This window comes from Rana temporaria, chromosome 8, assembly GCF_905171775.1.
Source record: "Rana temporaria chromosome 8, aRanTem1.1, whole genome shotgun sequence".
Classification (NCBI taxonomy): Eukaryota; Metazoa; Chordata; class Amphibia; order Anura; family Ranidae; genus Rana; species Rana temporaria.
In genome coordinates this window covers 57,483,901-57,511,049 of record NC_053496.1, presented here as the reverse complement: position 1 = coordinate 57,511,049, position 27,149 = coordinate 57,483,901, and the positions used below count along the sequence as shown (strand labels likewise).

Sequence of the window (27,149 nt, the reverse complement as noted above, 5' to 3'; positions counted from 1 at the left end):
GGGGAAACACTCACATGCTTTGTGCAGAGTCCTTACCTCAACCCTACTGAACACCTTTGGGGTGAATTAGGACACTGGGCTCAATTCACTAACGAATATCTCATGAGATAATAAAATCACGTCACACATTTTTTTCCAATTACCTCATGAGATGCTGAAAATGTCAATTCACTATCACTTTATGAGTTAATTACCTCACAAACCAAAAACATGAGATAAATAACTCATAAAACGGGGTTAAAGCCAATTCACTAAAGCAAATAAATAAATAAATAAATATCTGAATGAGTTAAATAAGTAGTGGTCCAGGCATGAGGTATTTAAAGAATGTAAAAATATAATAGCCAATTTATAGTAGTCTCCAATTAATTTAATTTGTAGGGATTTCCTCTCACTTCCTAGTCCGACTATGGGACAGAAGTTAAGGGAAATCTCCTCAATGACAAAGTTGTCTTTTTTATTGTTGGAAGAAAGGTATTTGTATATATGTGTGTGATTTTTTATATTATTTTAATTATATTCTATACTATTTTAATTCAATAGTTGACATTTATAAAGATATTTTGTATTTATTTACTTACTTGAACTTAGTTTTTTTTTTTTTTTTATGGCAAACACGTTTGAAAAAAGCTATTAAATTATTTTATCTCAGATTTTAAGAGATAAATAACTGTTTGTGAATTAAGCCCACTGACTGAGAACCAGGTCTGCTTGTTTAACATCAGAACCTGACTTACAAATGCTCTTTTGGCTCAAATAGCCACAGACTAACTCCAAAATCTTGTGGAAAGCCTTCTCAGAAGAGTAGAAGCAATTAAAACCGCAAAGTAGGGGGAGGGGGGGCAACCCCATAATATGCCTATGGCTTTGGAGTGGGATGTACAGCAAGCTCGCTAAGCATGATAGTCAGGTGTCCAACACACATTGCCAAGTATGGTCCAAGGTTGTTATTATCATAAAGGTTCAAATAGGATAAAAATATTTTTATGGAAAAAAAAAAGATAAATAAAATCTTGTTATGGTTTAGACCTTATTTACAAAGATCGTATTAGAAGATTCTTAACTTACATGCAGTAAATCATGTACTGGTAAATATATTTTAGGCTTTAGTCCCCATTTAATGACCAACGTTGTGTGTTCATAGCCTAATGCCGCGTACACACGATCATTTTTCAGCATGAAAAAAAAACGTCATTTTTCAGCATGTCCAAAAAATGTCGTTTTCCCAACTTCATTATAAAAACGACGTTGCCCACACACCATCGTTTTTTAAAAATGCTCTAGCAAAGCGCGGTGACGTACAACACGTACGACGGCACTATAAAGGGGAAGTTCCATTCGCCTTTGGCTGCTTTAGCTGATTATGTGTCAGTAAAAGACGATTTGCGCTTTTCTGTCTGTTACAGCGTGATGAATTTGCTTACTCCATTATGAACGGTAGTTTTACCAGAACGAGCGCTCCCATCTCATAACTTGCTTCTGAGCATGTGCATGTTTTTTACGTCATTTTAGCCCAACACCATTTTTTACAACCCGAAAAACGACATTGTTTAAAACGACGTTAAAAAATGCAGCATGTTCGAATTTATTTTTTGTCGTTTTTCAGAACCTGAAAAATGATGTGTAGCCCACACACGATCATTTTAAATGATGTTTTTGAAAAACAACGTTTTTTTCATGCCGAAAAATGATCGTGTGTACGCGGCATAACTTGTGATTCTCATGCTATTCAATTCCATGTAATTGTATTGTTCTTTATTGAGAATGACAGCATCCCTAAAGTACATGTATGATCACTGAACCAGAACCGGCTGGGAACCAGATAAACAGAACCACAAGCGGCTCCAGGCACTAACATCACAAACAGGAATCAACATTGTCAACATATATCACAATTGACCTGGAAAGTCTCTGTTCATGTCACAGCTCTGTAACTTTTTCAATGTCCAGAGCTAAAAAGTTTTAATTACTAGAGCTTAAGCAGGATAAAGAATCCTTCTTATAGATTACATCTTTCCTGGCAACGCTAAAAAAGGTCAGGCTGCCCAAAACGGGAAAACACAAAGATGAGAGAGAGCAGCCCATGTTTCAGGTGCATAAAGAAACCTGTGTGCTCTCTAGAGTTTTTCTAAGACATATCTCTTACCTAGCCTTTTTTTAGAATTTCAGCTAAGGCCATAATGTATGACATTGAGGAGGAGGGAAATTACCCATCAAGTGACAGCTCGCAAGCATTGCAAGGTGCAATGGCCCACTGGCCAGATCACAGCCTCGGGTAGCCAAGTATTAGAAGTTAGTGCAAAACAAATTATCAGCTGGAACATTGAAATGTGTATTAATCTTTAATAAAGACTACATTTTTAAAACTAAACTTTAGGCAGTTACATTACATACTTGAAATACATAATACATTTCCTGTTTTACTTGGAAAAGTACTGTATTTCTGTCAGTTGCTGAGATTTATGAAGCCTTCCCAACAGCACAGCTGGGTTGGTGAGCTGACTTTTCTGTATAAAGTTATGCAATCCACCATAGACGCAATGGACACCTCCCTGTCCCGAGCCTTTAATTAGATAGTAGGGGAGCAACAGCAGACTAATGAAGTAATCTCTTTGCTTTCGTTTTCTCAGCAAGGCACGCAAATGTGCATGCAGCACACCTGATTGGCTCCTAGAATGGCGCTTACCTCTCTCAGTTTAGGGCAGAGGCAATACCAGGAGGCAGATATTAATACAGAGTCATTGCATTTACATGTGTTTTTTTTATGCCTGGTTAAGCTTTAAACTATGGGTTTGTTTTACCATAAATAGGTCAACCTATTTATATATATATATATATATATATATATATATATATATATATATATATATATATTTTTATAACTTGTAGGCATGATAGCACGTTCTTACCTATAAACAATCCATTCTGGGTCTTCCTCCAGATTCACGGGGACATGAGATGCTGGGCGCATACTTGTGTCTTCTGGTGGGATGGCACGTTCATTGATTTTACAACCTTCTGACTTCAATAAGTGTATTGTAGCCTGAAAGACAGTCAACAAAGACCATGGTGTTAATTTGCTGAAGTTGATTGGCTACCAGGTTTAGTAAATCCACCCCCATACAGTATCTCACAAAAGTGAGTACACCCCTCACATTTTTGTAAATAATTTATTATATCTTTTCATGCGACAACACTGAAGAAATGACACTTTGCGAAAATGTAAAGTAGTGAGTGTACAGCTTGAATAACAGTATACATTTTCTGTCCCCTCAAAGTAACTCAACACACAGCCATTAATGTCTAAACCGCTGACAACAAAAGTGAGTACACCCCTAAGTAAAAATGTCCAAATTGGGCCAAAAATTTCGAAATTTTGTGTGGCCACCATTATTTTCCAGCACTGTCTTAACCCTCTTGGGCATGGAGCTCACCAGAGCTTCACATGTTGCCATTGGACTCTTCTTGCACTCCTCCATGACAAAATCACGAAGCTGGTGGAAGTTAGAGACCTTGCGCTCCTCCACCTTACGTTTGAGGATGTCCCACAGATGCTCAATAGGGTTTAGGTTTGTAAGCATGCTTGGCCAGTCCATTGCCTTTACCCTCAGCTTCTTTAGCAAGGCAGTGGTCATCTTGGAGGTGTGTTTGGGGTCGTTCTCATGTTGGAGTTCTGCCCTGCGGCCCAGTCTCCGAAGGGAGGGGATCATGCTCTGCTTCAGTATGCCACAGTACATGTTGGAATTCATGGTTCCCTCAATGAACCGTAGCTCCCCAGTGCCAGCAGCACTCATGCAGACCCACACCGTGACACTCCCACCACTATTCTTGACTGTAGGCAAGATATACTTGTCTTTTTACTCCTCACCTGGTTGCCGCCATACACGCTTGACACTATTTGTACCAAATAAATGTATCTTGGTCTCATCAGACCACAGAGTATAGTTCCAGTAATCCATGCCCTTAGTCTGCTTTTCTTAAGCAAACTGCAGACTTTCTTGTGCATCATCTTTAGAAGAGGCTTTCTTCCGGGATGACAGCCATGCAGGTCAATTTTAAGCAGTGTGCGGTGTATCAACCTCTGCAGCAATGCTGGCAACACTCATACGTCTATTTCCCAAAGAAAACCTCTGGATATGATGCTGAGCATGTGCACTCAACTTCTTTGGTTGACCATGGCGAGGCCTGTTCTGAGTGGAACCTGCCCTGTTAAACTGCTGTATGGTCTTGGCCACCGTGCTGAAGCTTAGTTTCAGGGTCTTGGCAATCTTCTTATAGCCTAGGCTAACTTTATGTAGAGCAACAATTATTTTTTCAGATCCTCAGAGAGTTCTTTGCCATGAGGTGTCATGTTGAACTTCCAGTGACCAGTATGAGAGAGTGAGAGTGATAACACCAAATGTAACACTCCTGCTTCCCGTTCACACCTGAGACCTTGTAACACTAGAGTACAAAACTAATAGACAGTTGTGGTTAGAAATATGAAGATCTGCTCACCCAATAGTAGGACCATAGGCCAGCCAAGCTCAAAAATGCCCCCTGTGGCGAACGAGGGGGATGTAGGTGCCACTCTCTAATAAAATATGGCCATAATGTAGCTTAGTAATCATAAACCGCAACAAAGCGACCACCATGTGGTTTGTGGGGGGGGGGAGAGGGCTGGATGGAGGGAAAGGGGGGAGGGGAGAAAAGAGAGGCAGGGGGAGGTTTTGGAAGGGGGAGGGGGGTTTGGTTATGGGGGTAGCAAGGGGAAAAAGGGGAAGGGGGAGGGAAAGGGGGAAGGAGGAACAAGTAAGCAAGTTTATTTGCATGCAACATCCAACAAGTAGCATGCAAACCCCTTATAGCGATTGTGATATGTATGTACATGTATGTCTAGAGACTGAGGGGCAGGGATCTGTTTCTAGGAAACACAAACCTTAAGGGGAATTACCTCTCAAGCAGCTACTAAAAACTAAAATATCAGTTTTGGTTGCACAAACATTTTATTTTAATTTAGAGTATCTACCTGTAGTGCATGAATTTGTTTTATACCATTGGGCCATGAACAGTTTTATACTATTGGGCCATGAACACTGGACATTATTATGGCTCCTGTTTTTGGCTTCAGGCATTTTTTCTGCAGCCAGTAAATTCCCCAGCATGTTATCATATGTGTCCATGCACACATAGGCTATTATCAGCATTTTTTGGCAGAGGTGTTTTTTTTGGCTGGCACAAAAACCCAGAACTAGTGGGTTTTGAGAGGAGTTTTTTTAGCTGTAAAAATGCTCTAACCCTGAAAAAAAGCTGAAAATGCTGTAAAACATAGCTATTCAGCGTTTATGAGCGTTTTTGAGCCATAAGCTTTTGTGGGAGTATAGTTTAGCTAAAAAAATAAAATACGCAAAAGCTAAAAAACGCTACTGCAAAAACTCTTTCTACAACTAACTCTACTGGCGGTTTTGCAGTGTGCATGAGGCCTTAAGTCAATGTGCCGCAAACAGTTAATGTTTACAGACATGATCAGATGATGTCAGGATGACGAAACACGTTAGAGTGGGGCCACACAACGGCCATTATTAAGGTCAGTACGCCACTTGGCCAGGAAGCTGCGCTGAGTTCAGTAGGAGACACCGCTGTGATCCCCACTGGTACACTGTCAGCTTTATAACACGCATGTTTGGATTTGATGCTATGTAAGTGCAAATCCTAAAAGGGGGGAAGTTTTAAATACAATAAAATAAGTATTTAAAACGGGATTACTCTATGGAGCTCTTTCTTTTGTTTTGGCGTGAGCTCATTAGTGTGCAAACCCACCCTACCGGCTGCAACAGGATCTGGTACAAAAATCTTCCAAAAAGAGTGCTCAAGCAGAGTTCCGGTGTGTATGCCTGTTATTTAGTTAACTCTGGTAAGAGTCTGATTTAAGGGCCGCCCGGCTTATCCCCCATTTTCACATCTTGATTTTTAAAGCTTTGGGCTATGAAGCAATGTGATCAATGTGCTATGAATAAAATCAAAAGCAAACAGTATAGTATTTTCAGCTCAAACACTAACCTCTGCATTGATGAATCGGATTTCTGCGAGCATTCTTAGTAAAGCCTTCTCATCATTGAACAGTTCAGTCTTGGACTTAGATGACTCCAGTTCTGAACTTCGGCCTTCTTCCACTGCGCTGGACACAGATTTTGCCTTTGGTGCTAATGATAAGTTGTAAAGAACACCAACAGTTTAACAAGTTTAATCAATACAGTTTCACAGACATTTACGTTTCCCATTTAGGCCTTGTCCACACGGGCATTCTTAAAGGTTTGCCTGCATGGGATGCACAGGTATTATATGAATACACATGCAGGCAGTCCCATTGCTGTCATTTGGGATGCAGCAGCTGCACAGGTACAGCCACTACTCCCAATTTCACATCTGAAGGACAGTGTGAGTTCACCTGTAATCACACGGATGTCAATTTGGGGGTGGCCGCTGAATCCCTAATGACTTGAATGGGACTGCCTGCACACACCCTTCACATGGGTGTACATTTAAGTATGTCCATATGAATGGGTCCTTAGCCTCGGTTGTGTTGTTAGGTGGTGTGAGCGTCGTTTAGACCAAACACCATGTTTTGTTTTTAACATGTCATGTCAATAATGTGAATTTTAAAGATTATTAAAAGTTTTTTTCAATGCTACAGATGTCCCTCTAAAGTCCATGTTTGCTTTTTTTTTAATACATTTTACATTAAAGGGGTTGTAAAGGTAAAAAATGTTTTCCTTAAATAGCTTCCTTTACCTTAGTGCAGTCTTCCTTTACTTACCTCATCCTTCGATTTTGCTTTTAAATGTCCTTATTTCTTCTGAGAAATCCTCACTTCCTGTTCTTCTGTCTGTTACTCCACACAGTAATGCAAGGCTTTTTCTCCCTGGTGTGGAGTGTCTTGCTCGCCCCCTCCTTTGAGGGGGGAGGGGGCAAGCAGGAGAGTCAGGACGCCCACTAACACACACCTCCTTTCTCTATCTGCAACGTAGAGAGCGTCCTGACTCTCCTGCTCGCCACCTCAAGGGAGGGGGCGAGCACGACACTCTACACCAGGGAGAAAGCCTCACATTACTGTGTGGAGTTACAGACAAAAGAACAGGAAATGAGGATTTCTCAGAAGAACCACTGGTAGCAAAAGTGAGTACACCCCTAAGTGAAAATATCCAAATTGGGCCCAATGGGTGTCATGTGACTCATTAGTGTTACAAGGTCTCAGGTGTGAATGGGGAGCAGGTGTGTTAAACTTGGTGTTATCACTCTCACTCCCTCATACTGGTCACTGCAAGTTTAACATGGCACCTCATGGCAAAGAGCTCTCTGAGGATCTAAAAAAAAGAATTGTTTCTCTACATAAAGATGGCCTAGGCTATAAGAAGATTGCCAATACCCTGAAATTGAGTTGCAGCACAGTAGCCAAGACCATACAGCGGTTTAACAGGACAGTTACACTCAGAAAAGTTGAGTTCATGTGCTCAGCATCATATCCAGAGGTTGTCTTTGGAAAATAGACGTATGAGTGCTACCAGCATTGCTGCAGATGTTAAATGGGGGGGGGGGGGTGTTCAGCCTGTCAGTGCTCAGACCATATGTCGCACACTGCATCAAATTGGTCTGCATTGATGTCATCCCAGAAGGAAGCCTCTTCTAAAGATGATTCACAAGAAAGCCTGCAAACAGTTTGCTGAAGACAAGCAGACTAAGGACATGGATTACTGGAACCATGTCCTGTGGTCTGATGAGACCAAGATACAGTAAACTTATTTGGTTCAGATGGCATCAAGCATGTGAGGAGTACAAAGACAAGTGTGTGTTGCCTACAGTCAAAGTAAGGTGGTGGGAATGTCAGGGTCTGGGGCTGCATGAGTGCTGCCAGAGCTGGGAGCTACAGTTCATTGAGGGAACCATGAATGCCAACATGTACTGTGACATACTGAAGCAGAGCATGATCCCCTCCCTTCAGAGACTGGGCCACACAGCAGTATTCCAACATGATAACGACGACAAACACACCTCCAAGATGACCACTGCCTTGCTAAAGAAGCTGAGGGTAAAAGTGATGGCCAAGCATGTCTCCAGACCTAAACCCTATCTGAGCATCTGTGGGGCATCCTCAAATGGAAGGTGGAGGATCGCAAGGTCTCCAACATCCACCAGCTCCATGATATCACTATGAAGGAGTGGAAGAGGACTCCAGTGGCAACCTGTGGAGCTCTGATGAACTCCATGCCCAAGAGGGTTAAGGCAGTGCTGGAAAATAATGGCTGCCACGCAACATTTTGACACTTTGGGCCCAATTTGGACATTTTCACTTAGGGGTGTACTCACGTTTGTTGCCAGCGGTTTAGACATTAATGGCTGTGCGTTGAGATATTTTAAGGGGACACCACATTTACACTGTTATACAAGCTGTACCCTCACTACTTTACATTGTAGCAAAGTGTAATTTCTTCAGTGTTGTCACACTAAAATATATAATAAAATATTTACAAAAATGTGAGGGGTGTACTCACTTTTGTGAGCTACTGCATGTTGTGCTATCCCACCGCAGGGGTCACTGTGGTTGAATTTTCATGCTGTAGACTTACAGAGCTCTCGCTGTAGTCTCACCATTGCAACTTTTCTCTTGCTAGAGACTTGCCATGCAAATTTGCTACAAATTGAAAAACTAAAACTTGTGCTTCAAGTGCTCTGCAAGTTTTCATCCTGCTAGTGAAAATGTCCAGCAGGTTAACAGACTTATGCCCCGTACACACGATCGGAATTTCTGTTGGGATAAACTCTGACAGATTTTTCTGGCGGAATTCCGTTCAAGCTGTCTTGCATACACACTGTCACACCAAATTCCGACCGTCCAAAACACGGTGACGTACAACACTACGATGAGCCGAAAAAAATGAAGTTCAATGCTTCTGAACATGCGTCGACTTGATTCTGAGCATGTGTGTTTTTTTCTCCTTCGGAGTTCCATACAGACGAACGGAATTTCCGATTGAAAAACTCTGATGGGGCACACACACGGTCGGAAAATACCGATCGTGTGTAGAAGGCATTATAATTTAACACTGTCACACATTTGTGGGAAGTTATCCTTGCTATCTGGGTTGACCCAAACCAATGACAGTATACATGCTTGTATAGAATATTTTTTACGATCATGGTCCTTTAGACAGTAGACCTGCATAATTCACACACCAGGGGCCAAATTCTCAAAAGAGATACGCAGACTTAACTCCATTTTTCTAATTTTACACGGCGCGTATATTTGCGCGCGATCGTCAAAATGACTTAAGCAAAGATTTCCGTATTTTCAGCCGTACTTAAAGTAGTTACACCTGCGCATTCCCGGGCGCAAATTACGCTAGGCTCGCCGCTGTTTTTGATAGGCAAAGATGCAAATGAGGGAGTTAGGGCGATTCTCAGAATTAAGTGTGTGTGCCGTATTTTCCGCCCTGTGCGCACCTGTTAGTTTTTCTGACTAAAGTTCCACATTATAAAACCAGCCCTAATTTTACACATGCTGTGGAAGGGTTTGCAGAAGGGAGTTACAGCTCTAGTTGTGAAGTTTTATTTGCTGAAAAATGCCAGGACCAGCAATGATTTTGACGGCACTTGCTGCCTTACAGGCACAAAGGAGGAGGAGGGCACAGAGGAGGAGGATGAGGGCACAGGCGCGTGTTTATCGGCCACGCCGTGATATTTGGCAAATGCCAGTTTATGAGGTCATTGGCAACTACCGATTTGATAGGGAGGCCATCCTGGAGATTACCCAACTCCTTCATGAGGATCTAATCGCCCCAACCCTACGTTCCCATGCCCTGACACCTCTGGAAAAAGTTATGGCAACACTGCATTTTCTAGCGAGTGGCTCCTTCCAGCGAGCATCTGGAGGTGTGGCTGGGATGGTGCAGTCCACCATGAGTAAATGCCTACATCAGGTGGTCCCTGCCATACTGCGGCGCATGAGCCATCAGTTTGTCATGCCCACCCAGGAGGACCAGCGTGTGCAAGCCATGACAGACTTCTACAATATTGCTGGCTTTCCTAAGATCATCGGTGCGATTGACTGCACCCATGTGGCACTCCAGCCCCCCCATGAAACTGAACACCTGTTCAGAAACAGAAAAGGGTGGCATTCCATCAACGTCCAGATGATTGTAGATGCCCATGGCCTCATCTGGCACGTTTGTGCCAAGTTTCCAGGGTCGTGCCACGACAGTTTTATTCTACGGCAGACCAAGATCTACCAAGACTTGGAGATGAACGTTTATGGAGACAGCTGGCTGATTGGTGAGTGACATTGGTGTCAGGTATGCCCCCCCCATGATGGAGACATCACAAGGGGCACATGCATGACTAATATCCTCCTGTCTTTTCCCTTACAGGTGACTCAGGATATGCATTGGGACCCCACCTGATGACCCCCTTTAGAAACCCCCAAACACCCGGAGAACGAAAATACAATGAGGTGCACGTCCAGACCCGGGCTATAGTTGAGCGGACTTTTGGCATGCTAAAGTCACGATTCCGATGCCTGGACAAGACTGGGGGTACACTATTATATTCCCCAGACTTTGTATGCAAAATTATTGGTGCATGTTGCATACTGCACAATTTTGCATTAAGAAAGGGCATGCATGTGGACATATCTCCTGACCTGACCCCCCACCCAGGCAACCCCCCCCCCCCAAACCCCTCTACCCGGTCTGCTGAGGGCCAGGCAATCAGGAGACAACTGTCTGAAGGCATCTTTGCCCAGTAAATGCATCCTAATACAATTTTTGTTTTTGATTTGCCAAGACCAAATCACAGAGATTATGTGACCTTTAAATCTTTATTTTGTTAAATAAATGCACATTACTTATATGCCAAACAGAATGTTTATTTTGATTTACAAAACGCACATTAATTATCTCACAATGAGAATGCATGAATGCACGTCACTGTGGTCCCTAGCACAGACACATCACATGCACATAGAATTGGATTAGATCCAAGTACCCCCCCCCCCTTTGGTACTTGGGAGCAGTAACGCCCCGCCACGGCTCCAATTATGTCACTGTGCATTCATACACCATTCAGGAACCTAGGATGACTTCTCCCTGGTCCTGGGGATCCCTACTCCACCAAAACTGAGGGTGACACCCTTATGTTTTCAGGAATGCCATCCCCCCACATTCACACATCATTCACACACATAGACCAAATCATAAGTACAGTGTAAAAAAAAAAAAAACAAGTACCCCTGCAAATTAGGGATGTTGCCGAGTGCTCCTTCTGGGCTGCCCACGGGCACGGGCACGGTCACGGGGACGGGCACGGGGACGGCCACGGGGACGGCCACGGCCAACTGGGGGATCTTCACGGGGGGGGGTCTGTGCAGGGGAGGGAGTATTTTCAGGGGGGGGGAATGTGCAGGGGAGGGAGTATTCTCAGGGGGGGGGACTGTGCAGGGGAGGGAGTATTTTGAGGGCGGGGGGACTGTACAGGGGAGGAAGCAGCCTCCCCTGGTGTCTGTCCTCCTGCTGGCCTTCCCTCCAAGGCAACGGCTATCCTTGTCAGACAGGAAGTTATGGCAGCCGTATTGGCCTGCACAGCCCGGGTATTGGCCTGCACAGCCTGGGTGAGGGCAGTCACCTCCTGGGCCACACCTGTTGTGGCGTTCCTCATGTCCCACAAACAGGTGATGACCCCCACGGAGTTGGTGGCCACGTCACCCAGTGACTCCCTCATTGCACCCAGGCTGCGCTCCACCTTGCTGATAGTTTTTTGTATTGCAGACAGACTGCGGGTCTGCCGGACATTGTCCCTCAACAGACTGACCGGCAGACGCACCAACCCCCCCCTGTTTTCAGGGGTCGGCATCCTACTTGCCCCTGAGGCTTGGGGCCTTGGAGGAGGAGTTGGAGTGAGCCATGGGTGCTGCTGCATGTTGGAGGAGGGTTGGAAGGGGCGACCCATGATGGTGGCCTGACTTCTGGGCGCCTGTGGGGTTCCCTCAGGGGATGATTCAAAGGTCATATCTTGGCCCATCATTATTTCCTGCCCAATCAGAATATTGTCATCTTCCTCCCCCTCATCCTCCTCCCACTCAACATCCAAATTAGGGGAGTTGTGGGCACTCCCCTCCCATGGCGAATCCTGCCCTTCTTGTGACTCTGCATGAGCCTGTCTTGGGGGTGGTGCAGCAGCCTGCCCTGATGGGCCAGCAACCTCCTGACCTGATGGGCCAGCAAACTCCTGACCTGATGGGCCAGCAACCTCGTGACCTGATGGGGCTGCCACCTCCTGGGCTGATGGGGCTGCCACCTCCTGGGCTGATGGGGCTGCCACCTCCTGGGCTGATGGGGCTGCCACCTCCTGGGCTGATGGGGCTGCCACCTCCTGGGCTGATGGGGCTGCCACCTCCTGGCCATCTGGGGAGGACACAAAACAATCACAGGTTGTTGTATCCACAAACTTGGCACATCTTCCCTTCCCCCACCCACACATGCTAATCACCAGATAGAAATTCAAAAAAATTACCTGTACTCATAAGAGGATCATTGTCAAAGCCAGGCAGGCCCACCACCTGCTGTGGGTGGAAACACTGGGCCACTGCCCATTCCTCCTCACTCATCCTGACTGGGCAGGGTCCCCCTCCTCCAGTGCCCCTGGTATGGGCATGCAGCGTTGCCAGCTTGTTCCGGGACACGCTCCTCAAGTCATTTATTTTTTTTTGAACTCCAGCGATGGTCCTGGTCTCCCCCCCCCCCGCCGCATTGATCCGATCGGTGATCTTTTGAAGGATCTCCTTCCTCCTGGCCGGGGTGGTGGTGTGGCTCTCAGGGCCATGGAGAAATCGCCCAAATTTAAGGACGCCCTGAGCAAGTATATGCTTCTCTGCCGGTGAAAAATTTAGCTTCCTGCGCTTGGGAGCCATGACAGACAACACCCAGCAACAGGGAACTCAGCCAACAAACAAACAACAATACACACACACACCAAAGAAAATACAAACAAGCCAAAATAAAAAATAGACAGACAGCTACTATTAATTCGAAAACAAACAGGCAAAAAAGAAAAACAAAAAATATAAACAAAACCCAAAAAAAACTATTAGTAAAAACAAACAGGCAAACAATCAAAACAAAAAACAAATTAGCAAAAACAAACACCAACTATACCCTCCAACTCCACAAACACTTTTCTCACAAAACAATCTTACCAACAAACACTGACAAACGTTCAAAGCAGAAGCAACTTGCTTTAGGAAGGGAACACAGGGAAATACTTTTGCAATTGAAGTGTGTTTGACTGGGGCTATTTAGCCACAGGGCGATCTTCAAACTAAGTACGCTTGGCCTTTTACCTATCTCACTGATTGCGCTGACCAAAGTTCTGCACATGCGCATTGAGGTCCAGATTCGTGCGCGCATGCGCAGTACGGCCGGCACTTCATTTGCATGGGGTCACGGCTCATTACAATGAAGCACGCCCACTTCAATCCCACTTGCCATAACCACGCCTTAGGCATTGAAACTTAAGTTAAGGATGGCGCAGTTTTGAGCGCAAATGCACTGAGAATACGGTAGTTACGACACCAACTTAGGGCGCCCTAACTTAAATGACATAAGTTAGATAATCCTAAATTTACACATGGTTTTGAGAATTTGGCCCCAGATGTTTAACCCTTTGATACCCATCTATATTTAGAAGAAATGTATAGCACATACTTTTCATTTTACACTTCAGAGAATAAAAAGGTTAGACATGTCAAAGATGTTGCATATATTATGAATGATGGAAAAAAGTAAGTAAACTTACAAACAGCTTGTGTGGGCACATTCCAGCGGCCGTCATCATATAAGAGGCAAAATCTGCACGCTGTCCTACACACGTCCCAGACCTCCTGTTTCCGAGCAACTTTGGCCAAATCTGCCCAGAGTCTGGCCCTAGTGCAACATTAACAACCATGAAAAAAGTGCAACAGGACGTAATAAAGAATTACCAGTATATAATATCATGAAGTACAACATAGTATGGTAAACATATTTCCTCCATTATTGCCCTTGATTTGAAAAAACATAAATCAGTACAAATAATTATAATAATAGAACCACAAAAAATGCCTGGATATTAGTTGTGAGGTTGGTATATGCATTGACACTTCAGGAGAACTCCAGGAGATACTGGTGAGAGAAAACCTGAAGTTGCCATCTTATGCTACCAGCAACCTCCTATAGTTTGTGTGTTATTATTTTTTTGTCCTATAGGCCTACATGTCATAGATAATAATTCTTAAACTGTGGCATATTCACCCAAAAACATTATTAACCTCTTTACATAAACTGTTTTGGGAGAATTATGCACTTGTTTAGTGACCAATAAAATTCAAAGGTTTGTGTTACTAAGTAGTTTTGCAAAAAAAAAATTTTTTTTTTTACCCACAATATAGTACCTGCTATTTTGCATTTAACTTACAGAGCAGATTTATATTGTGGTAACCAAAGAATAAAACAACGGTACTAAGGGGTATAAAAGGTTCACTGTGCAGATATGACAAACATCCACACAGTGGCCCAGATTCATAAAGGGCTTACGACGGCGCAACGCAATGTACACCGTCGTAAGTCCTAATCTGGGCCGTCGTATCTATGTGACTGATTCTTAGAATCAGTTACGCATAGATATCCATTAGATCCGACAGGCGTAAGGCTCTTACGCTGTCGGATCTTAAATGCAATTTTTTTTTTTTTGCCGCTAGGTGTCGCCTCCGTTGTTTTCCCCGTCGAGTATGCAAATTAGCAAAATATGCGAATTCCCGAACGTACGCGCAGTTGACGCAGTGAAGTTACGACATTTACGTTAGATTTGCGACGTGTAAAGTTGCCCCTGCTATATGAGGGGCAACCAATGTTAAGTATGGCCGTCGTTCCCGCATCGAAATTTTTAAATTTACGTCGTTTGCGTAAGTCATCCGTAAATGGGGCTGGACGCCATTTACGTTCACGTCGAAACCAATGACGTCCTTGCGACGTCATTTGGAGCAATGCACCCTGGGATATTTTACGGACGGCGCATGCGCAGTACGTTCGGCGCGGGAACGCGCCTAATTTAAATGCTCCCCGCCCCCTACCCGGCTCATTTGAATTAGGCGTGCTTGCACCAGGTGATTTACGCTACGCCGCCGCAACTTTACAGGCAAGTTCTTTGTGAATAAAGCACTTGCCTGTAAAACTTACGGCGGCGTAACGTAAATCAGATACGTTACGCCCGCACAGTTTTACACCCATCTACGAGAATCTGGGCCATTAAAGGTGAAAATTGCCATAAATTCTCTAACATGTGTAGTTCCTATACTGTCATTGCCATCTCTAACATGTGTAGTTCCTATACTGTCATTGCCATCTGGTGGCCATGATGTATTTTTTTCCAGAAATACCTCAATCAAGAAACAAAAAACTAGATGATGTGTATGATATAGGAAAAACACATAATACAGGAAGTACAGCAATTCCCGTTCTGATGGTGTAGATGTTTATCACACCTGCACAACAACTGTTTAATAAATAAAAAAATTAATAAAAAAAAATGAAAAAAGTTAGAGTGATTAGTGGACATACCTCTCAACATCATTTTTATTGTCTGTTCGGATTAAATGGCCTTCAGTCTTCAAGACACATTTTGTATGATGCTGTGCTCTCATATATAAGTGACTTAAACGTCCTTTATTACCTTTACCTATGGAGACTAATATAAGAGAAGTTGTAAGTATTGCATATTTTTTTTTCATGCCGATAGACAAATCAAAAATATAGCAAACAAGGCAGCTCTGCTAAAAGCAGAATGTTTATTTAATATAACTTCATAATATTTTCCAACAACAACTGTAATCAGAATCAAGACAGCACCTCACAGGGTCACTGGGAATGTACTTCCTCTTCTTCCTGAATCACTAGTCACATTCAGTTTTCAAGGCAGGTATAAATGTTCTTGCTTGTGAAAAGCACTACAGTAAGCAGCTGGGGACTGTTTTTGTGCTGAAGGCGGGAGCCGGGACCCCCCACAAAGTGCCGCCCTAAGCCTGGGCCTTGTAGGCCTAGGCCAAGACACAGAGCTGCCTGTATACAATTCAAAGTTTCATTTTCAGTGTTGATTGAAGTGCAGCTTTAAGGTTACTACTCACATAAATGCAATTGGTATTTTTGTGCAGTTGAAAAGAAAAAAAACACATTTTCGCTTGCCATATCTAAAGAGGAGTATTAGTTCTCACAGTGAAAAAATATTGTCCAGCATTGCTCACAGCTGAAATGAGTCTTTGTAGGAGCTGACTGGGCAGTACGCCCTTGTGTCTGGAACCTGATCGGAATGTAAGGTAAAGAATATTTGCATAAATTATGCCAGAATCCAGAATTACACGTAAAAACAATTAGACATGTACAATAACAAAAACATATACACGTGGCTCAAAATTTCAAATCCTGAGCTACTAGCCAGGCCTTAAGAGTTACTCGCCATCAGTTTCCCCACCCAACCCCTACCCTGCCCCTAATTCTGCCCCTAAACACACCCTCATAAATGATCTCATGAAATGACACTGTTAAATGATTTATGCAGAATTAAGTTAGAAAAAGGGGGGGAGGTGGAGAGGGGCGGTCCAGGGCGGCTGACAGCTCCTCCTGAAATGGCCCTCACTAGTCTGCAAGCCTGTGAGCGACGGGGGGAGGCACTGGCTATACATTTTCGGGAAAGCACAGCCTTGACAATACTTGCACTACTCACAATTTCACTCGCCAAATGCGAGCAGGCGAGTTGAAATTTTGGGCTGCACTACACGATTTACCGTACTTCATATACAATAACATATACAGGCAATGGTTTTAAATAGTTGGGGAATAGTTGAAACCTCTGTTGAGTTTTTTGTTTGCCGACTATGTACCATTGAGAAGATTTCCCTTCATTTCCTGTCCAGAACACACAACAGGAAGTGAGAGTAAACCTCCTCTAAGACAACTGTTAGACAACTGTTACCAAAACAAAGTTTCCCCATTAATAACCTTTTCTTTCTATTTCTGCTCCGATAACAAAAATTTTGGATTTATAATCAATTTTGTAAGAGTAAAATAAAGAAAAGGCCACAATCCATCTTTAATCTACGATCTCCTAAAGCAGACCTGAAAATGTACACTACACAAGCACACAACCAGCATCTAAATGATTACCTTTGGCTTCGTTTTCACTATCCAGAACCATCTGAAAAACATCAGGGGCCAGACAAAGGCCAACATTCACAAGTAACGGACGCTTCTTCTTTACAGATTCCTTAGAGTTGCTCTGTTTTGCCTGCAACAAGAATAAAACAAGAACTAGCATTGGCTGATTTATCTTCCTGAAGTTCTGAACTACAGAAAATTGCTTCTGATATGATTTTTCTCAGTTTTGGTTTGTTTGGGTTGTCTGTTCTCGTTTGAGGATATTTTTTCCAGGAGGATGAAACGAGCAGACGCGCGCCCCCTAGTGGCTCGGCAAGGCGAGGACGTCATATGACATCCTCCCAGAAATAAAGCATTATCGTGCCACCGTCAATTGACGGCGGCCGGTAGTAAAGTGGTTAAAGTATCAATTTGATCTTCCTTTGAATTTATAATTAAATTGAATCAATAAAACAGGTCATGAATTGTGAGTGAGTGGACACTGAGGAATATCACCTGTTCAAGAATCATGGCAGCCTGATCCTCGACACGCTCTGGTTTAGTGTACAGTGTAGCTCGGAGCTGAAGACGATGCAGATACATTTTCAGGAAGTTTTGGTATTGTCCAGTACCATCGAGGCCTAAAGCTTTCTGTATGTGTTTTATGGCAACTTCAGTTCTATCATCCTCATCCTCTATATGTGCTATTTCCATGTGAATTTGGCAGCGCATCACAGTCAACAAGCTAAAGACAGAAGATAATGGTCTTTATTATCAGCAGCAAAACTATTACAAGGGATAAAAACACAGTAAGAAAGGAACCGTTTAGAATACCACTAGTTTCACACTGGTGGCTATAGTTTGTTTTTATTTTGCCTATAGCTGCATAAACCCCTTGAACTTTTTCTAAACAAAAGGTACACCTTTTAAAAATCACTCTCCCTAAGACCCCATTTAACATTGGGGCATTTTTCAGGGGCTGTAGCATTAAAAAAAAGCACCTGAAAGAAGCTGAATCTGCAATCCCAATGTGACAGCCCGAGTGCTTTCACACTGAGGTGCTGCGCCGGTCTTTTTTAACGCCAAAGCACCTGAAAAACGCCCCAGTGTCAAAGGAGTCTAACTGATGCCTCCTCTGTTTATTTAGCCAATTTGTGCATGGGCAACTTGAACAAAGCATTTTATCAATTAAGGAGGTCCAAACGTCTTAATCTCTTTGCCTGTTATGTGGTTTTCAACAAACCCATCATACTTTTCCTATACATAAAAAAATTCAACTACTTCCAGCCTTTTACATGTGAGGGAATCTCCAGGTGAAAAAAACGATATCTGAATGATACCTGAAGTTGCAGGCATCATTCAAATATTTCCACTTCAACCTAAGGATGTCATATGATGTCCACCTAAGACTTTAAGTGGTTTAAAGTTAAGTGGTTTAAAATGCTTAGTATGCATGCATACTATAAGTAATTTGAAAAGAAAATGTTAGGTTCCTCTGGATATCCCGGCATCTTTAGAAATGGCAGTTGGATGGTCTGGGTATCACTTTGTGCACAATGTACCGGATAGACTCAGCTCTACCTACTATATTAACCATAACACTCAAATAACATATTGGCTTGTGTCTAGATCACTTATTTAAACCATACAAATACTTTAAATACTTGCCTATCTATGTCTTCTAATGCTTCGGCAACAGCCACCAGAGGCTTCTTCAGGTGCTTGCGCAGATACCTCTGCAGTAAAGGCAAACAAAGATTCCATAGAGTTGTACACACACCCTGGATTGAGATCGGGTCACCAAGATGTACTGCATCCTGTAATGTTGTCTCCAGTTTCCTTATAACTTTTAACTGTACCTATGTTAAGAAAAACATCATTTAGGCAATGTATTCTTGGAAACTACAAGTTCTATGTATGATTGTGTGCATAGTTATAAATAATCTCCACGCTTACTCTCAATAATCATCTATTGATAAACCTGTATTTGTCAAAGACAAGGGTTTCTTTAATATCCTTCGGGCAGTGCTTTTAACTTTGATTCATAAGGGGAGATTTACTTAAACTGCAGCTTGTTCAATTAAAATTTGACAATAAAACCTGGAAGTCGATTGGTTTCTATGTAGAGCTACACTGGATTTTGTACATTTCAGATTTAGCAAATCCCCCCCATGCTGCGAGATGTACATCCAAATGTTTCATTGGGAGTTTTAAATCAACTCTTTGATTCAAGAGAAAGCTAAACATGGTAAGCATTTAAAAGCACTCAGCTGATCAGAATTCCATGAAGTCCTGAAATACTTGTTTATTCTAAAGAAATCTGGGCATTCATGGTAGATGGTTGTGTGACCAAATGCTGTACCTAAGGGTAGTAAGTGATATTCTGTAATGTTGAAGACGTTTCATATCTTCTACAAGCCACTTCTTCAAATCTAATAAATGTGAGAAAATAACCCCAGAATGTATATCCAAACAGGTAGCACCAGCTCCTTGATCCAAAAACCATGGATGGGTGAATGTTAATGTTAAAAGGACAGGATGGGAGGTGAGATCATTGTAAAACCACCATGCATTAGTTACATAACCCCATACTTGGTGTCAGGAGGGCTTTATTCTTCAATTGATGAAGCCCTTCCTGACACCAATGATGGGGTTATGTAACTAGCACAGGGTGGTTCCCCTAATTTCACCCTTTCCATCCTGTTAGGCCGGGTACTCACGAGCAAACATGTACGGTGAAACCGGTCCGTCGGACCGTTTTCACCGTACATGCCTGCCAGAGGGCTTCTGTACGATGGTTGTACTAACCATCGTACAGAAGTCCGCGCGTAAACACTACGCGGGGCGTGTCCGCGTCGTCGCCGCGACGATGACGCGGCGACGTGGGCGGGCCTGCCATTTAAAGGCTTCCACGCATGCGTCGAAGTCATTCGACGCATGCGAGGGACGGCGGGCGCTCGGACATGTACGGTAGGTCTGTACTGACGACCGTACATGTCCGAGCGGGCAGGATTCCAGCGGACGGTTTTAAAACACGTCCAGGAATATTTGCCCGCTGGGAAAAGGCCGGCGGGCAAATGTTTGCTGGAATTCGGCCCGCTCGCGCCTACACACGACCGAACATGTATGCTGAAACTGTTTGGTCGTGTGTACGGGGCCTTAGTGGACAGTAATATCTGACTGTTGAAGATAATTGGTTCAAGGCGTTAGCCCTACACGTGGATATAACTGCTGGGACGAAATGTCTTCAACATTATAGAACAAGTCCAGTTGAATGTCACTAACTACTAATAGATATTCCATGACCTGGATAACTGACCACTTTCACAGACTTACCATGTGCTAGTAGTATTTGGCAGACATGTGAAATTAGTTTTGTTCCGAATTAGTTTTTAATGAATTTCGACAAATTTGTTAATTCGGAAATATCTGAATGAATGAAAACCCGTTTAACAAATTGCTCCAAATATTCATAAATTGTAATATTCAAAAAATAGTATATTCAAAAATTTGAAATAATAACTAACTAATAATAACTTAACTATTACTAATTATTAAGTTATAGGTATTGGAATTTCCTTTCAAATTTGGCTGTTGGTGAACGTAACAAATACAAATTTATCCGAAGTTCCAAATTATCTAAAATAACGAATGACGTATCTAAACGAATGGAACGTAACAAATTAATAATAATAAATAACAATAATAATAACTTTTCATTATAATTATTTATTATTAATTTGTTTCATTCCATGTTTATATGCGGCATTCGTTATTTTGGATAATTCGGAATTTCAGATAAATTTGTTACATTCAGCCAGATTTGAAGGGAAATTCTATTACCTAAAACTGAATAGTTAGCTATTATTAGTTAGTTATTATCTTTCTTATTTTCAGATTTTTTCATTTACAAATTTTCAAATTTACGAATTTTCAACATTCACGAAGAAGTGTGATCATAACGAATGACCCCAAAAAACAAAACAAAAAACAAACAAATAAACAAATGAAAAAATTGCACAGGTCTAGTATTTGGTCATCTGGATCAAACTGAAGGGACGGTTTATAGAGTAGGTACAGCTGCTGTAAAGCTCTGGCTGAATAGAAGTTTTCTGATGCCTGTAACTTGAATTTACATGAACAAAATACCAGTGGAACAGTATTTAGTCACACGGTTGCAATTGAAGCCCAATGTAGCAGTTTTATCAGTATAGCCATACAAGTGATCCGCACCACTGTTGCTGCTCTTAAAGCGGTGGTTCACCCTAATAAAACTTTTTTTTTTTATAGCATTAAATTAGGCATAGTAGTGCGAGCTACAGTATGCCTGTATTGATTTTTTTAGCCCCGTACTCACTGTGCAATCCTATATAGAAGATTCCGACTCCCCGCGGGGAATGGGCGTTCCTATCAAGAGGGAGGATAATTGACGGCCGGCTATGGCACGTCACGCTTCTCCGGAAATAGCCGAAATAGGACTTGGCGCTTCACGGCGCCTGCGCATAGTCTGTGCGCAGGCGCCGTATAGCGCCGTGAAGAGCCGAGACCTGTTCCGGCTATCTTCGGGGAGTGTGACGTGCCATAGCCGGCCGTCAATCATCCTCCCTCTTGATAGGAACGCCCATTCCCCGCGGGGAGTCGGAATCTTCTATATAGGATTGCACAGTGAGTACCGGGCTAAAAAAATCAATACAGGCATACTGTAGCTCGCGCTACTATGCCTAATTTAATGCTAAAATGTTGTTAGTGTGGGTGAACCACCGCTTTAAAATCTTGTTTATTGAACATGCATATCTACCCCACATTCAGCTAGCATCCTGTTGATTGGTTTCCCATCCCTCTCCCCCCTCTTTCCATCTCTACTCTGTCTCCCCTCCCCTTCTCATATACACTATGGCCCTCTACTACAATTGAAATGACCATGCAGACTAAGTACCTCTAAGTTCTTAGGTCAAATGGCCCTCCCCCGGGGGAATATAGGCTAGGTATCTAATCCACTCGCAAAACTCATAGCCTATCTATGGTAATGGTCACACTCTGGGTCCTCGGGGGTTGTTTTTCGGGCACAGTATGATTCCTTTTGGGGTGCCAGGAGAGCCTCACAAGCTCCTGGAAACGGTATTCTAGCAGCATGAGTGTTCTGCAGAGATTGCGGTACTACCTTCGAATTTTAAGCCTTAACATACCTTACAGTAGGTGAACCCGATTTTGTGTCAATCTCGCTCTCTTTCTCGGCGAGATTGAGCACCTACGAGCCCCATCGCGGGAGCCAGCGCCGAGCTGGCTTGCCGCGATGGAGACAGAGCCGTCATAGAAGCGACGGGAGATCCGACTTGGATTCCCGCCAATTCTACACGTGTGCGGCGTTTGTTATGAATCCTGAGGGGGAAGTCCCCGCCGGATTTTAAATAAAAATCCGGCATGGGTCCCCCCCTCAGGAGCATACCGGGCCCTTAGGTCTGTTATGGGTTGTAAGGAGAGCCCCCCTATGCCGAAAAAAACGGCGTAGGGGGTCCCCCTACGATCCATACCAGACCCGTATCCAAAGCACGCTACCCGGCCAGCCAGGAAGGGAGTGGGGACGAGCGAGCGCCCCCCCCCTCCTGAGCCGTACCAGGCTGCATGCCCTCAACATGGGGGGGTTGGGTGCTCTGGGGCAGGGGGGCGCACTGCGGCCCCCCACCTCAGAGCACCCTGTCCCCATGTTGATGAGGACAGGGCCCCTTCCCGACAACCCTGGCCGTTGGTTGTCGGGGTATGCGGGCGGGAGGCTTATCGGAATCTGGGAGCCCCCTTTAATAAGGGGGCCCCCAGATACCGGCCCCCCCACCCTAAGTGAATGAGTATGGGGTACATCGTACCCCTACCCATTCACCTGCAAGAAAAGTGGTAAAAACACAAATAAACCACACAGTGTATTAAAATATTTTATTTTTCTGCTCCGGAGGCCGCCCCCTGTCTTCTTTATTAGCTCTTTTACCAGGGGGGGCTTCTTCTTTGACGTCTTCGGGTGGGTGGGGGCCGCCGTCTGGTTCTCTTCCACCGCCGGGGGGGGGTGGCTTTTAAAAAAGCCCCCACCCCCCCGGCGGGTTTCCTCCGGCGTCTTCGGCGGGGCTCTTCTTCTTCCGCTATCCCGACGGGTCTTCTCCGCTATCCGGGGGGTCTCGCCGCTCTCCGCTGTTGACTCGTCGCACCCCGGTTCTTCGTCTCGCAGTCCGGTCCCTTCTTCCGTGCTGTACGTCTTCTTCCGCGCTGTGACGTCATGTTCTTCACTTCTCTTCTTCTCCCGATGTTGACTCGCCGGTCCTCCTCGCTGAAATGACGGATGCGCGCCTTGCATCGGACCTATATAGGCCTCACAGTCCCATCATGCTCTGTACCTACCCATGTGATACCTACCACGTGGGTAGGTATCACATGGGTAGGTACAGAGCATGATGGGACTGTGAGGCCTATATAGGTCCGATGCAAGGCGCGCATCCGTCATTTCAGCGAGGAGGACCGGCGAGTCAACATCGGGAGAAGAAGAGAAGTGAAGAACATGACGTCACAGCGCGGAAGAAGACGTACAGCACGGAAGAAGGGACCGGACTGCGAGACGAAGAACCGGGGTGCGACGAGTCAACAGCGGAGAGCGGCGAGACCCCCCGGATAGCGGAGAAGACCCGTCGGGATAGCGGAAGAAGAAGAGCCCCGCCGAAGACGCCGGAGGAAACCCGCCGGGGGGGTGGGGGCTTTTTTAAAAGCCACCCCCCCCCGGCGGTGGAAGAGAACCAGACGGCGGCCCCCACCCACCCGAAGACGTCAAAGAAGAAGCCCCCCCTGGTAAAAGAGCTAATAAAGAAGACAGGGGGCGGCCTCCGGAGCAGAAAAATAAAATATTTTAATACACTGTGTGGTTTATTTGTGTTTTTACCACTTTTCTTGCAGGTGAATGGGTAGGGGTACGATGTACCCCATACTCATTCACTTAGGGTGGGGGGGCCGGTATCTGGGGGCCCCCTTATTAAAGGGGGCTCCCAGATTCCGATAAGCCTCCCGCCCGCATACCCCGACAACCAACGGCCAGGGTTGTCGGGAAGGGGCCCTGTCCTCATCAACATGGGGACAGGGTGCTCTGAGGTGGGGGGCCGCAGTGCACCCCCCTGCCCCAGAGCACCCAACCCCCCCATGTTGAGGGCATGCAGCCTGGTACGGCTCAGGAGGGGGGGGGGGGGCGCTCGCTCGTCCCCACTCCCTTCCTGGCTGGCCGGGTAGCGTGCTTTGGATACGGCTCTGGTATGGATTGTAGGGGGACCCCCTACGCCGTTTTTTTCGGCGTAGGGGGGCTCTCCTTACAACCCATAACAGACCTAAGGGCCCGGTATGCTCCTGAGGGGGGGACCCATGCCGGATTTTTATTTAAAATCCGGCGGGGACTTCCCCCTCAGGATTCATAACAAACGCCGCACGCGTGTAGAATTGGCGGGAATCCAAGTCGGATCTCCCGTCGCTTCTATGACGCGCTTGCTGGGATGTGCTGTCACTATTCCAGTGAGTGTGAGATGTCGGCGAGATCTCGGCACCCTGTCGCCGAGTATCAGCGCGACGCTGTCCTGCTAAAAGCACAATATCACAAACACCTACTGTAACTTTTTTGTCATATCTGTGAGACTGTAGGCTCTTTCAATGCCTCGTAAGAATTTTGTATTTCATGTATGTCTGTTTTATAAACAAATACAAATCTTTGAAAGTAAAATCTTGTTTATTGTAGAAACCATAGTATACAAGTCAGGAATACAGTGATTTTACGCGTTTCAGCCTACACAGCTTCAGTTATAAACCATATAGACTTTAAAACGCATCAAAGTTCGGTATTCCTGACTTGTACACTATGGTTTCTACAATAAATACGATATTAAGAGCAGCAGCGGTGGTGCGGATCACTTTTATGGATACATGATACAGCTGTGAGACTGCAGAGCGGGCTCCCATGAGTTCTACTGATGTGGGATTGATTGGGTAGCAGCACTAAATACTTTTACTTTACTATTGGACTTTTCATCAGTATAGGTAGTTGTTTCAGGGACATCTATGTTTATAGTGTGTCAGATTGATAGACTTTAAGATGTACTGTGTGCTGTACAACACTGCATAAGTAAATTCAGTACAAATCATATATACCTCAACAACACTTTTGGTGTACATTTCAACCCGAGGACCAAGAGACAGAACTTCAAGTTCACTCTGTAGACATTCTAAAGTTATAAGAGTTCTTTCATCCTAGAATATGGGAAATGTTAAATATACAATTTAAAGCACTAAATTATATCTATTCAATAAATGCAATCAAATACCTGTTAATCCTGCCAGAAATCCAATGCGGTTCTATTGCACTCCGCAGTCTTACTTTAACCGCTTCAGGACCACCCACCATACATATACTGCGGCGGGACGGGGCGGGACGGCTGCGTGAAACAACGTACTTGTACGTAGTTTCCTCTTGCTCACACTGCCATAGACCTGCTCCCATTGTGATTGGACACAGCAGGAGCCAAATAGCAGGTTCGGTGGTTGCGATGGTCGCCGACCATCCGCAATCATTCATAGGAGAAGCAAAACGGCGGTCTGCCCATGTAAACAAGGCAGACTGTCGTTCTGTCTCAGAGGAAGAGAGACCTGTGATTCCTTCTAATCAGGAACACAGATGTCTCTCTTCCTCCAATCAGTCCACCCCCCCATCATTACCTAGAAGCACATTTAACCCTTTGATCACCCCTGATGTTTACCCCTTCCCTGCCAGTGTAATTTATAAAGTAACAGTGCATTTTTTTTAGCACTGATCACTGTATTGATATCACTGGTCCCCAAAAAGTGTCACAGATTGTCCGATTTGTCGCAGCCCCACTAAAAAAAACACTGATTGCCGCCATTACTAGTAAAAATTTAAATGCCATAAAAATATCCCATAGTTTGTAGATGCGAAAAACAATCAATGAAAAAAATAGCAGAATGTAAAAAATATATATTTTTTTAAAAATTACGCTCTTTTCTAGTTTTTAGTGCAAATAATTAAAACCGCAGAGGTGATCAAACACCAACACAAGAAAGCTCTATTTGTGGGGGAAAAGGATTATCTATAGATAAAGTACAGTGAGTGAGTGTTAATCAGATCTAGCCCAAGAAGTGTGTTACTGGTAGTATCACCAAATAAAGAAAAAAAAGAAACAACTATTTCAGCTACCATATCTAGGGGATGGTAAGCTGAAAAATGCAACATGTTTATTGGATTTGGGTTTAGATAAAACTTTAAACTGCAAGGCATACTTGTCAGCACACAACAAGCTGAAGAAGATGTTCTATTTACTAAAATGGGTGAATTTTGAGCAATAATGGCGGCCTATTTTATTGCCAAGTTGATCCAGAAATGCACCTACACATTTCTAGATATATTCCCTGACTATTTGTATATAGTTACCTGGCTACTGTGCTTGTCTATGAAACTGAAAATCACTGGTATACTATGATTTTCAGCAGCTTCCTTGGATAACATGATTAGCTACTATAGCTAGCTCCAAATGGTCCATCACAAATCACTGGAATCAATGTGACACTTACGTTTCCATGACTGTATTTCAAGTTTTCTTGTCAATGAAAACACTAAGGAAAGTCACTCTTAATTAGCCACCTTGTCTTGTTTTTTTCTCTTAAAATAACAAACATGTTATACTTACCTCCTCTGTGCAGTGGATTTGCACAGAGCAGCCCAGATCCTCCTCTTCTTGGGTCCCTCTTCGTCTCTCCTGGCCCCTCCCTCCTATTGAGTGCCCCCACAGCAAGCAGCTTGCTATGGGGGCACCTGAGCGGAGTCACAGCTCCCTGTGTCCATTCAGACACGGAGCCCCATTTCTGCCCCACCCCCCCTCTCTCTCCTTATTGGCTAACTGACTTTGATTTCCAGCAGTGGGACCCAATGTCACC

General features: G+C 44.1%; 1 protein-coding gene across 1 annotated transcript in view; it reads right to left on the bottom strand.

Annotated features, from left to right (window-relative positions):
* CFAP46 (cilia and flagella associated protein 46) overlaps window positions 1-27,149 on the bottom strand; it is a 267,974-nt gene that overhangs the window by 199,513 nt on the left and 41,312 nt on the right. Inside the window, exons 11-18 of the mRNA XM_040361829.1 lie at window positions 25,353-25,451; window positions 18,858-19,048; window positions 17,706-17,934; window positions 17,220-17,340; window positions 15,621-15,747; window positions 13,822-13,949; window positions 6,040-6,182; window positions 2,910-3,043 (exon numbers count right to left, since the gene is read on the bottom strand). Of these exons, the coding sequence (XP_040217763.1) occupies window positions 2,910-3,043; window positions 6,040-6,182; window positions 13,822-13,949; window positions 15,621-15,747; window positions 17,220-17,340; window positions 17,706-17,934; window positions 18,858-19,048; window positions 25,353-25,451 (1,172 nt within the window). The remainder of the gene's footprint in view (window positions 1-2,909; window positions 3,044-6,039; window positions 6,183-13,821; window positions 13,950-15,620; window positions 15,748-17,219; window positions 17,341-17,705; window positions 17,935-18,857; window positions 19,049-25,352; window positions 25,452-27,149) is intronic.